The sequence below is a fragment of the Nuphar pumila genome, chromosome 13 (assembly GCF_984573655.1).
Source record: "Nuphar pumila chromosome 13, dmNupPumi1.hap1.1, whole genome shotgun sequence".
In the NCBI taxonomy this organism is placed as follows: Eukaryota; Viridiplantae; Streptophyta; class Magnoliopsida; order Nymphaeales; family Nymphaeaceae; genus Nuphar; species Nuphar pumila.
The window spans coordinates 75,808,118-75,821,638 of NC_143261.1; the positions used below are offsets into that span (position 1 = coordinate 75,808,118).

The window sequence follows — 13,521 nt, forward strand, 5'->3', positions numbered from 1 at the left end:
CAACAATGTTGATCGAAATTGTACCACTTACCCTTTCCAAGGTAAGTACAAAACTGAATGGGTAACATGGTTTTCTCTTTTTTTATGGGACTTATCATTATATATGCCTCTCGTAGGCATTTTCGGGCTCAATAGCCTACTTATACCATAGCGAAGAGCACCACCCAAACTCATTCGTCGATGCCTAGGCATTCACTCGCCTAGCCTCGAGTCACCATACTCGGTTGGAATCACCTAATGTGATCATTGGGAGAATTATCCCTAACCCATACGCACCCCGTGCATCCAACCGCTACGTGTGGGACACTCTTGTAAGTCGAGAGGTCCTGAACCAAATCTCTAAAGGCAACATCCTCTGATCTGTTGGCACTGCTTAACTAAACAACACTCCACGTCTGTGCTTCCACACAACGATGCACTAACAATGATATTGATGCCTATCGCATGTTGTACTACCACCGCACGTCATCGATCAAGCGAACGCATACCGCACATTCCTATACTCGATGCATTTTCCACTTAGTAGAGCTTCGCACTGCGCATGTCCTATTCTGAAAGATCAACCCAAGACAGCTGCAATGTCTTTATAAAACTACTCAGTTGTTTGGCTAGCAGCAGCTGCCCCCCCCCCCCCCCCCCCTCTCAATTGAATGCCTCTCTTGCAAGTAAGCTGCAAGCATATTAGTAATGACCGCTCTTTAGCCACCCATTCTGTCACTAGTAGCCAGGATCAACACTTCAACATGAGGCACGACACCTCTTGTTATTAGGTTATGTTTGGAGGCAGGTGTTGACGAGGAGATGAGAGGGGTAATGGGAGTGGGAAAGACTGGAGTTGTCAACCACTTCGGGAAAAGTATCGTCGATCGACTCAACTCAGCTAAAAAATTGAGCTCGATGAGTCAAGCTAGAAGCCTGCTCATTTAGGTAAATGAGCTGAGCTCAAGTTGGGGTGTAGCCTTAATGAGCTGAGCCCAAACATGCCCATGCTCAGCTCGATTATCAGCGCCAACTACATAATTTGTGAGGATGTAGTTAAAAAGGGTCTATCTCTACTCCATTCACTCTCATCACCATTATGGTATGAACAATGAGTTGAGCTAGCTTGGGGTTAGTTTGGGCTTGAATCATTTAAGCTTGGCTCGAGCTCGTCCATAAAAGTAAATGAGTCTAGCTTGTACACAATTTTATGCTCAATCTACATAAATGAGTCAAGCTTGATCAAGCCACTAAACTCGACGAAAGGCTTGATTAAGCTCATAAAAATAGTATATATAAAAAGAAAATTTTCAAATACCCCAAAACATTTTGGCCTAATTCATCTCCACACCAAACGTTTCAGACTTTGTAAATGCCCACCAAAGTTGTTATTTGGGTTAATAAAATGACCTCAATCATAAACTAATTTTGGGTGGTTTTGGGGTTAACTTATCTCATGCAATGAAGTTATCATTTTACCCCTATAACTAGGGAAATAAAATGTGTAGGATTGTCAACTGAATGTATTTAGCAAAAAAATTATTGCCTATAATGATACTTGAATCGTGACTTCCCTAACATAAACCACAACTCTAACCACTAAACAGCGAAGTTTGTTATTGATTATTTTCTAAAAAACAATTATATATTTAAATTATGATAAGCCAATCTACACAACAATTACTCAACCCACCGTAACGCAAATGGGTTTGCTTGGTTCCTCAATAGTTGATCCGATAAATATCTGAACACAAACTAAATGCATTTTCATTTGACCCAAAAGCCGATGTGGTTATATATAGTTGACAAAAGTTTTACTGATTCAAGAATCAATATCAATTAGCTATTGCTATGATAGTAACTATGCGAATTTTAAGGTTTTCATTTAGATTTGACAGCATAATTCACTTAATTTTGAGCCTACATAGGTCCCGGAAAAGCGGTAGCTGCCTAACACTTTTTGAGCTTATCACCAGTAAGTAGGGGTTTCAGGTTGTTTTTTACAAATCTGACCTTGCTGATGTATTTGTCATTGTTGATTTCCTAGAAAATGATGCTTGGATCATTTTTTTTGATAAAAAACATTATTTTTTAATCATTGACTATTTTTGAAATTTGTAGACCCTTGATTTTTAAATCTTATAAAAACCTATCTAAGTATCATAATCGGAAGATTCAAGAGTCTATTCTTATAAAATTAAGCATGTAGATCACATATGTATTATCATATTTTAGTGGATCGAGTAATTGTTGGGTTGGTTGGCTCATCACAATTTAAATATATATATTTTTTTGAAATATAATCAATAGTAAACTCCATGGTGTAGTGGTTAGAGTTGTATTTTTTGTTAGGGAGGTCAACGGTTCAAATATCATTATAGGCAATAAATTTTTTTACTAATACATTCAGTTGCCTACACATTTTATTTCCCTAGTTATAAGGGTAAAATGGTAACTTCATAATATGAGTTAGGTTAACCCAGAACAACCCAATGTTAGTTTATGATTGGGGTCATTTGATTAACCTAAGTAAAAACTTTGGTGGGCATTTGCAAAGTCTAAAACGTTTGGTGTGCTGAAACATTTAGGGGTATTCAAACAAGCCCTAAAGGCTGACAGTGGATCAGATGGAATCGATACGCCTACTAATTATGGTTTCAGGATATCCAAAAGAAGCACACCCCACTTTTTTAATTACAAGATTCATGGCTGACGGCAGCAATAACCAACCCGAAGGCACCCCATGATCTGAAGTAGAAGAAAAGACGATTGGATCATCATTCCATTTACAACAATCCGAGAGAGATGATTGGTGTAGTCTCCTCTAATCAATGACAACTATTTGACTTGGAGATGGGTCATGCAAATGGCCTTGAGCTCAACGAACAAGCATGCGTTCATTGATCGTCCCTATCACGAAGGTTCAAGAACTTGGTAGAAGCAACCACTTAGGATAGATGCAACGACATGATTCTGTCATGGATATTAAACGCTTTATCAAGAGGACTAGCAAACAACATTATATATGCAGACAAAACCAAAGATGTATGGATGGATCTTTAGAAGTATTTTTCTCAAGGAAATACTACTCCAATATACCAATTAAAGAAATTGATTTCAAATCTTTAGAAGTATGTTCCTATGTGACATAGCCGATATATATATATATATATATTTTTTGCCGCACACTCACACCCGCACCCATGTGACATAGCATCAGAGTTACCATGGATATCGTTCATCTTAAAAATGAACGACAACCATCAAAACAGTGAACAAGCTCATTGTGAAACCATTCTGATGCTGTCCATCCAAAACACCACCAACATCGAATAAAAAAGGTGAGGCCAATTCAAGTGATGGGCATCTAATTCATACAGGTTTTGGATGACGTTCACCTTGAGATCAACCAGAAGTGATCTGACAGAGTATGAAAGAAATTTCAATCCAGCTGACTGGTGTGGTGGACTGCTACTGCCTGCTCTTTGATAGGAGCTGATGGAACATGCATGCTCGGTGGAAACTTTTCAATTGGAAACCCTCCCCTTTTAAAGGGTCGTGTTTCGAAGAAGGGCATTGCAAAGAGAACTCAAAGTTTTTTAATAAGCAACGATGGAAGGAATTTTTTTATTTTCTGTCTGCAATGTTTGATGGGGGTTTGCAAATTCACAAATCTGCACGTACCATGACAGATATTAGAAGGCATTTTTTATGCAGCGGCACAGCATGCTGGATGCTTAGCATGCAGCTCCACTGCTGATAGCCACCCATCTCAACATTTCTTGAGATGGAAACCACACCCATAACCAGAAATGCCAAGATGGGTGGTTGTCAAGCAGGTCGCTGCATATATTGTCTGATCCAAACAAGAAATTCCAGCCACTTCCACGTAAGGTGAAAATTGTTTAGAATTGGGATAAGAAGAGGAAATTACTGTAGTGGCATCAGCCCCATCTTTGGAACTGACCAATTTTTTCTTGGAAATTTTGAATAATCTTAAAAAAAGAATGAGATGTACACTTTATTTGGATAAGTTTTTCATAAGAATGGCTGGTTAAATCATGCAAAAAAATATGAAAAGGTTCTGTTTTTTTCATTTGGAACAAAAATTTTACCCTTTTTCTTTTTCAAAAAATGAACGAACTATGCCAAAAATGATGTATTTTTTTGAAATGTCTTGCAATTTTGAAATTAGCCATATGTCCAAATTCACAAATGTTCAACTTTAAAATGTTCTTTTTACCCTTAGCAGAAGTGAATTTCTTCCATATATGAAAACTTTCTTTAAAAAATGAGAATAAGCAAAATTTCTCCTAAATATGTGAAATCGCAACTCATGATTGAAAAAGTCATAAATGTCCTCCTACCCTTTTTTTTATGGAGGTTTGCACGTGTGAGGACATTCACAAAAGTGAGTATTTAGTAAAGAGAGATTCCCACATTTTGAAGACATTTAGAATTAAAGACAATCGCTAGAGCAAAAACTCAAGATGGAAGTAGCAACAAACAACTATCAAGACCCGGATTAGGCAGCAGGCTGTGCTTGCACACACACACATGCTAAGGGCATGTTCAGACAAGTCTGAAACCTTGCACAGGTATCTGAAAATTGGGTATCTAATTGGATCCGCCACGGAAATATGTAAGCTCAACTAAGGGTGGTTAACAGGCCAGACCAACCCGGCCTGCTAATGGACTGAGCCATTGACCAGGCCGGACTGGACCAATCAACAGCCCGGACCATCGGAAAAACCCCGGCCAGACCAGTAGGCACGTGGGCCTAATCGGGCCGGCCAGTTGCCCACCCCTAAGCTCAATGATACAAGTAAAAAAGTCTGTTTGCAACACGACTTCTAGATAGAAACACGATCCATGGTCTCATAAACAATTAATTTTGTGAAAGTCAAATGAGCAGAGGATGGACCTGTCCTGTCATGCATTCATAAAATTTTCAAAGCAAACAAACCTATGCAGGAATCTGGAGCAACTCACGGATGCCTTCACACACCTGCAATACCAATTGAATTAAGTTCTTCCGTATGCATTGATGATAGGAAGCCTATATTTAATTTGCAATGTCAGTTGTGAGTTTGTAGTGATCAATAACTATGAACAAGGACTTCTCAACTAAGCCACAATGAGATATGTGCACTTTTAAGGCGATGAGAAAAAGTGAGAACTGGATCAGTGATTTGTGAAACTTTGATAAGGGGTATGACATAACATTGACACCCAAAACAGAGCAGCATACTGTTCCTAAAATGAACAGATATTTCTGACATGGAGAAGAACACAGGGAACTTTTGCACAGAAAGAAAGCACTGAAGTTGGATAAGAAAATGCAATCACAGATGGCGCCCCAGATTATAAAGTTCTGAAGTAACTGTGATGGCAGAAGGAAAAGTGCCTATTTGATGGCATATCCTACACAACATTGATCTAATCACGAAGGATATATGAAAAATCAGTGTCTATTCAGTGCCTTTAGGAAAGGACAAGTGTTACAGGTACACATGTAACTAGGCACGAAGTTTAATAAGAAACCTACCAACAAAAGAGAGATTCTATTCTCCGCTATTACACAATTTGTTGATGAATCATGGCCTGGACACTGTAATGCATATGTTCCACAAAAGCATGCTCTCATACCCTTGTTTTCTTCAAAATTTAAATCAAGAATCACTACTCAAATCTATTGCAATATGGGTATTTCAAACATACCCTTCTTTGCTTTCTAATACCAAGACTGCATCCCATGTGGTTCATTTTTGTTCTAGTAATTTTCTAGACCACCTTAAGCTTTAGCCCAATGATTGTTTCCAACCAGACGTTTATTGGTTTAATTACCAATAGGCTACTTGGTATTCGACATATAGGACATCATTTCACATTCTTGACGATACTCAACACAGAACAGCCAGAAATAACAATATGAAGCTAGTTGCTCAAGATTTGTATCCTTTTCTATGTAGACAATAGGGTATGCAGAACTTTTCCCTATACATTTCCCTAGTTGCCCTTGTAATGAAGTATGCGGAAGAATCAAGAATGCAAATGCATTCAAAAGGTCCAACAATGGACTTAGCACAAAGGCACACAAAGAGGCAATCCACTAAGGGATAATACGAAAGGCCTTACAAGAAGGCTACACATAAAAAGATACACTCTTTTTATTAAAGGAGGAGCTCTAAAGAACATACAAAGCACAAGGGGGAAAGACCCTATTTATACACTCAAGGAACCACAAGGGGGCTCCCAATAGAGTCGTTGGGAGCACCCAATGGTCACATTTGTGACCGTTGGGGACCCCAACGACTCTATGGTGGGGCCCCCTATGTAGCTTAAAATAAAGGAAATAAAAAAGAAAAAAGAAAAGAAATAAATGCCCCTATCGGGTATTATGGTGTAAAAGAAGGAATATATATATATATATATATGTTAACACCCCCCCCCCCCGGGGATATGACGAAAAGTTTGCCAAGTAGAAACAAGAAGCGGGGGGCAGGAAGAGCTTCAGTAAAAAAGTCTGCAAACTGATATTCGGATGTGACATATGGCAGCGTAACTATTCCACGGAGATACTCATCACGAACATAGTGACAGTCCATTTCTATATGTTTGGTCCGCTTATGGAAGGTGTGATTGCTGGCAATATAGATGGCACTTTTGTTGTCACAGCAAAACTTCGAGGCACCAGAAATTTAACTCTCATATCTTGAAGAAGACTTTGAAGCCATACAAGTTCCATTGTAGTAGTTGTCATAGTCCGGTACTCAGCCTCAGTTGAAGATAACGAGACTTTCTGTTGTTTCTTGCATCTCCAAGCAATCAGAGAATCTCCTAAGAAAACACAAAAACCAGTAGTTGAGATTTTGTGATTAGGGTTTCCTCCCCAGTCAGCATCAGTATAAGCAAGCAAATTTAATGGAGAGTGAGGATAGAAATAGCCCTTTAGTTAGAGTATTTTTTATGTAACGAATGATCCAAAGAACGACACTCATATGCACAGTTATAGGAGCATGCTGAAATTGGCTAGCAGAGTGAACAACATGAGCGATGTCTGGTCCGGTGATAGTCAGATAGGTGAGAGATCCAATGAGTTGTTTGTAGGGTATAGGATCTTCCAGTAGAACTCCATCCTCAAACCGTAGTTTAGCATTGATAACCACTGGAGTCTCCACCTTTTTATCATCTGAAATTCCAGATTTGGAACATATATCTGCGACAAGCTTCATCTGTGATAATATATACCCTCGAGGAGAGTATGCAACTTCAATGCCAAGAAAATATTTGAGAAAACCTAAATCAGACATATCAAAATTTTCTTTCAACATATTTTTAACATTAATAATACTCATTTCATCATTGCCTGTGATGATCATATCATCAACATACAGTAATAGAATTACAATACTATCACCTGCACTTTTAAACAAGAGAGCAATGTCAGTATAAAATGAACAAAAATCCAACTTAATTATGATAGCACTAAATCTATCATACCAAGCCTTAGGGGCTTGTTTAAGACCGTATAAAGCTTTTAATAGTTTGAGAGTTTGACCTTGTTCAACAGTAATTCCCGACGGACGATCCATATATACTTCTTCATTTAATTGATCATTAAGAAATTCATTTTTAACATCTAATTGGAATATAGGTCATTTCTTAGATGATGCTACAACAATTAGGGTTCTGACACTAGTCATTCGAGCAACTGAGGCAAAAGTCTCCTCATAGTCAATGCCATATTCTTGTGAGTATCCCTTAGCTACTAATCTTGCTTTATAGCGTTCTAAGGAACCATCACTTTTTGTCTTAACTTTGTAAACCCAACGACATCCAATAGTTTTTTTATTTTGAGGAAGTTGAACTATTTCCCAAGTTTTAGCCTTTTTTAAAGCATCTAGTTCTACCCTCATTGCTTCAACCCAATGTGATATATTTTTTGCTTGATTATAATGAGAGGGCTCATAGTAAGAATGTAAGGCTATTAGAGAAGCCCTATAATTAGGTGAGAGAGATTCACATGAGACAAATCTATTAGGTGGAATTGATTCTATAGAGGATCGCCTAAGGGAAGATTCTTCTAGAGGTTCGTTAAGTCGAGAGAATTTTTCTAAAGCACTAATAGGTTTCTCTTGCTCGCGCTGGGTGTAAACGTGGAGATTGTCACTATGAGTTGGTGGTACTTCAATATTATGTGTATCTTCACTATTACGTGCATTTTCTAATATTTTCGGATGACTTAAAGAGTCATTATTTATATCTTCTAAAAGATCATTTAGAAACATATATTCAATTTCATTTTGTTCGTCTAATACTTCGAATCCGTTCTCATCTTCTAAAAAAGTCACATCTTTTGAGACATATAACTTATTGTTTTTATAGTCAAAGCATCTATAGCCCTTTTGATTTTCTCCATATCCTAAAAATACACATTCAATTGCCTTTGGTGATAATTTATCTCTTTTATGTAAAAGAACAAAGCATTTACATCCAAAAATACGAAGACGATTGAAATCGGGTGTCATTTTAAAAAGTTTTTCATAAGGAGAGATGTTATTTAATTTTAAGGATGGCATTCGATTGATTAAGTAGAGGTTAACACGACTTCGGGCCAAAAAATTTTAGGAATATTTTTAGAAATGAGTAATGATCTAGTGGTTTCTAAAATATGCCTATGTTTTCTTTCCGCTAGACCGTTTTGTTGAGGAGTTCTTACGCATGATCTTTGATGAGAAATGCCATGTTGTTTTAAATATGTTTGAAATTCATTTGATAAGTATTCTTCACTGGAGTCGGATCTAAGAATGAATATGTGACTTTGAAATTGGTTTTGAATTTTTGCACAAAATTCTTTAAAAAAGTTAGACTTCCGATTTAAGATTAAGAAAATAGATCCATACATATCTAGTATAATCATCAATAAAAATCACATAGTATGAATAACCACCTTTAGATGGAACTGGAGATGGTCCCCACACATCCGAATGCACCAATTCAAACGGTCTTATTGAAATAAAGGTTCTCAAAGAAAATAGAATAGACTTCATTTTTCCAAAAATGCAATCTTTACAATTGCTATCTTTTTCTTTACAAAATTTGTTTCCAAAAGGAAAAAGATACATTTTAGAGTAACTTGGATGTCCAAGTCTTTTATGCCATGTTTCAATACTTATATCTTGGACATAAATACAAAAGGAGTTTGTAAGGAGCGTCAAGTGATCCATATAGTAAAGATCTCCCTTTCTATGGCCTTGCCCAATCCGCTTTCCGGACTGGAGATCCGGGAGGTGACGAAGAAGCAATGGCGACACCGGAGGTGGAGGAAGTGGCCTTTAGGATTTGTTGGAGAGCCATAGATATTTGACCAAGTGTGTCCTTGAGATCCACGCTTTTGCCTTCATCTTCTTTAGTAGAGGATTCCTCAACGGAAGCCACCTTAGGCTTGAAAGTCCCATTCAATTTTGGGTATGCGGGTTTGATATGTCCCGGCTCATAACAATGATGATATATAATCATCTTCCTTCTACCATTCCCTTGTTTTCCAAAATGGGGAGGTTTGTATGTCTTAACAAAATTGCCGAGATTAGATACGGCAAGAACTTCATCCACACTTTTACTCATGCCATGCCGAGTCTCTTCTTGAGTAATTTCGGCAATGGCATCCTCTAAAGGAGGAAGAGTGGATCTATGAAGGAGTGATGATCTTACTTGTTCAAATTCGGGACGAAGCCCAAATAAAAATTGAAATAATCTATCTTGTTCCATTTGTTTTTGTCTAAGCTCCACATCCTCCATAGCTACCCATTTAGGCTTTAAAAGAGCCAATTCATCCCACAAAGAGTTTAGAGCACTATAGTAATCTTGGATGCTCATATCTCCTTGTTTCGTAGTTCTAACTTTCTCTTGCAAAAAGTAGGCTCTTGCACGATCTTTTTGGGTATACATACCCTTTCATAAAAAACCAAGCTTTATTGGCTCAGCGAAATATAGCAATATTTGCACATACCTTGAGTTAAACGTTGTTCATAAACCATGCTAGAATTTTTGCATGGTTGCTTTCCCAATCCTCCATTTGTCGTTGATGGTCTTCAATTGCTTTGAGGCGAGCATCTCCCTCAAGAGCTTTTTCTTGACCTCCTTCAATCTTGGTGAGCTTTGATAGAATTTCATCTGCACCTGCATTAAAAGAGAAAACAGAGAAAGAGAGGGAGAGAGAGAGAGAGACGAGAAGGGAAAACCAAAAGAGCCCTGCGGCTGTCACGATTTCTGTATATCAGAAATCGTGACCTAATGCATTGTATAAAAACCTTTAAGTGTACATGGGTCGGGTCGGGTCTAATATAATATCCGAACCCAACCCAGAAGAAAAACATTTAAGTTTAAGTTTTACAATGAACTCGGGTCTGGTATAGGATCCAGACCCGAACTCGAAACAATATACACTTTTTCACCCCCCCTCAAGTTGAGCATGGTTGTGAACCATACACAACTTGCCTTTGAGCGTCCAAAAACGATCCTTTGTTAATCCTTTCGTAAATAGATCTGCAACTTGTTGTTCAGTATTGACGAACTCAGGCTCAATCTCTTTTTCAACTTTCTGTCTCACAAAGTGTTGATCAATCTCAATGTGTTTAGCACGACTGTGATGTACTGGATTGAATGACATGTTAATAGCACTTTGGTTGTCACATAGCAAGGTAGTGTGGGAGATCTTTTCTCCTACTTCAGTCAGTAGATGTCTGATCCATGTGACTTCGGCAGTGGCAGCAGCCATAGATCTGTATTCAGCCTCAGTACTTGATCTAGCGATAGCTTTTTGTTTTCTACTGCTCCAAGAGACTAAATTTCTTCCAATGAAGGCACAATATCCTGATGTAGATCTTCGTTCATCAGGATCCCCAGCCCAGTCTGCATCACAATATACAGTCAGTCTATGCTCATCTTTTTCATATGACTGTGGTGAGTATGTCAATCCATCCCCAATAGTCCCTTTCAGATATCTAAGGATCCTCTTGACAGCTTCCATATGTCCAGTACGTGGCGCATGCATAAATTGAGATACTTGATTAACTGAATAAACAATATCTGGTCTAGTGAAGGTTAGATACTGTAGCATTCCTATTATGCTTCGATACCTGGTGGGATCATCACACAAATCTCCATCATGAGCACTAAGTTTTTGATGCAGCACACTCGGAGTTCCCAGAGGTTTGCAGTCTTTCATACCTGCCTTGCGGAGAACATCTACGGTGTACTTGTGTTGTGTGAGTGTCAAGCCATGAGTTTGATTATCAACTTCTACACCAAGAAAATAGCGTAGAGTTCCAAGATCTTTCATTTTGAACCTCTGACCTAGTAAGTTTTTCACTTCTTGGATGTGAACCACAGAGTTTCCTGTGATAACAATATCATCAACATAAATTAATAACAGAGTGGTCACAGTCTGACTTCTAAAAAAGAGCAATGAGTGGTCCAGCATGGAACGTGAAAATCCATGTTTCTGAATCTCTAGTGAGAAGCTATCAAACCAAGAGCGAGATGCTTGTTTCAAACCATAGATAGCTCTCTTTAACCTGCACACATGGGTTTTACAATTTTGTTCTTGATATCCAGGGGGTTGCTCCATATACACTTCCTCCTTCAAATCCCCATGCAAGAAGGCATTCTTTACATCAAGCTGACTCAACTTCCACCCATGTTCAACAGCCAAAGAAATAATAATCTGAATTGTTCCCATTCTTACAACCGGACTAAAAGTCTCATCATAGTCTTGCCCTGCTTCTTGAGTGAATCCTTTTGCTACGAGCCTTGCCTTGTATCGCTCAATAGTTCCATCTGGCTTGTACTTTATCTTGTAGACCCATTTACATCCAACAACATTTTTGTCAGGCGGTCTGGGAACGACTTCCCAAAGTTCCACATTCATGCAAAGCTTGCATTTCATCATTCATAGCTTCTACCCACTTGATAGAAGTGGCTGCCTGGTAGTACATAGTGGGTTCATCTTCTTTATTGAGAGCAGTTAAAAACAGCTGAAGATCCAAGGAGAAGTTGTTATAGCTGACCCACCTGTCAATGGGATGTCGTATGCGGCTTGATTTTCTGATCTCAGGAGTGTGAGAAGGGGTCAGATTGTTGACTGAAGCATGATCTGAATGGCTTGATGTCATCGGTCTCTGTCTGGAATAGACAATGCCTTTGTATCTACCAGGTATTTTTTCTAAAATCTGTGACCCCGACGTCTCAGTGTTTTCAGACATCTCTTCTTCTTGCTGCACGCAATCTGGTGAACATGCTTCGCTGGTGCTAGCAAAAAATTCTGAACTCAACCAAGGATAGTAAACTTCAGTTGGTATATTGGTTGCATCAGCTTTGTCATCGAAATTTTGCTCATCAAAGACAACATTTCTTGATATTCTGATGCGTTTGTTGGTGGGATCATAGCACCTATATCCTCTGTAGTCATCTGTGTATCCCACAAACCTACACTTTTGGGCCTTGTCTTGAAACTTGTTTCTCAGGGACCGATCAACATGCACATAGCAAACACATCCAAAAACACGTAGATCATGATAACTAGGATGGGTTTCAAAGAGACAGTGATAAGGAGACTTGTTTTCCAGAATGACCATTGGCAATCTATTTATCACATGCACGGCAGAATGAAAGGCTTATGTCCATAGGTTGGTGGGAAGATTGCTGTCATGAAGCATACTCATGGCACTTTCAACGATATGTCTATGTTTTCGTTCAGCAATCCCATTTTGTTGAAGAGTGTGAGGGCAGGACACCCTTCTTCCTATTCCGTTATCTCGAAGAAAAGAAATAAAGTCATGGGATGAAAATTCCCCACCTCCATCACATTGAAAAAACTGAATGGACTCAGAAAATTGGTTTTTGACCAAGGAAAAGAATTTTTGAAACAAGGAGAAGACTTCTGACTTATTTTTTATGAAATATATCCAAGTGTGTCGAGAATAGCTATCAACAAAGATTAGATAATATCTGCTTCCAGACCTAGAGACAATTGGGGCTGGTCCCCACACATCAGAACAAATGATCTCAAAAGGTTTTGAAGCTCTCTTATTAATTGAATTGAATGACAATACATGACTCTTGCATAAAAGGCAGCTGGAACATTTATGACTACTCTCATCCCCTTTAAGACTTTCTTTTGGAATGAGATTATTAGAAACAAGTTTCTCAATAAAATGACTCCCACAATGTCCTAACCTACTATGCCATAAGGATGGCTTATTGCATTCAGAGATACTAAAAACACTAGCAGAAGAGGAGGAACATGACTCTGATGAAGACTTCGAAACTAGGTGAGAAGGGCGAACATCACGACATGGAGCTTCTTCAAAGACATACATGTTGCCTCGTCTCTTTCCTTCAGCGAATGTTTCCCTCGTGCGTAGGTCCTTGACCAGAACAGAGAAGGGAGTGAATTCAACTGAAGCATTATTATCATCAATAAGTTTAGAGACGGAGACAATATTTTTCTTAATGTCAGGAGCATGAAGAACGTCAGAA

General features: G+C 38.4%; 1 protein-coding gene across 1 annotated transcript in view; it reads right to left on the reverse strand.

The window, feature by feature from the left end:
• Positions 1 to 4,830: 4,830 nt before the first annotated feature.
• The window catches only part of LOC149818755 (uncharacterized), a 28,055-nt gene continuing 19,364 nt past the window's right edge, over positions 4,831 to 13,521 (reverse strand). The window contains exon 7 of the mRNA XM_089984033.1: positions 4,831 to 4,987. Within this exon, the coding sequence (XP_089840159.1) occupies positions 4,946 to 4,987 (42 nt within the window). The 3' untranslated portion in view covers positions 4,831 to 4,945. The remainder of the gene's footprint in view (positions 4,988 to 13,521) is intronic.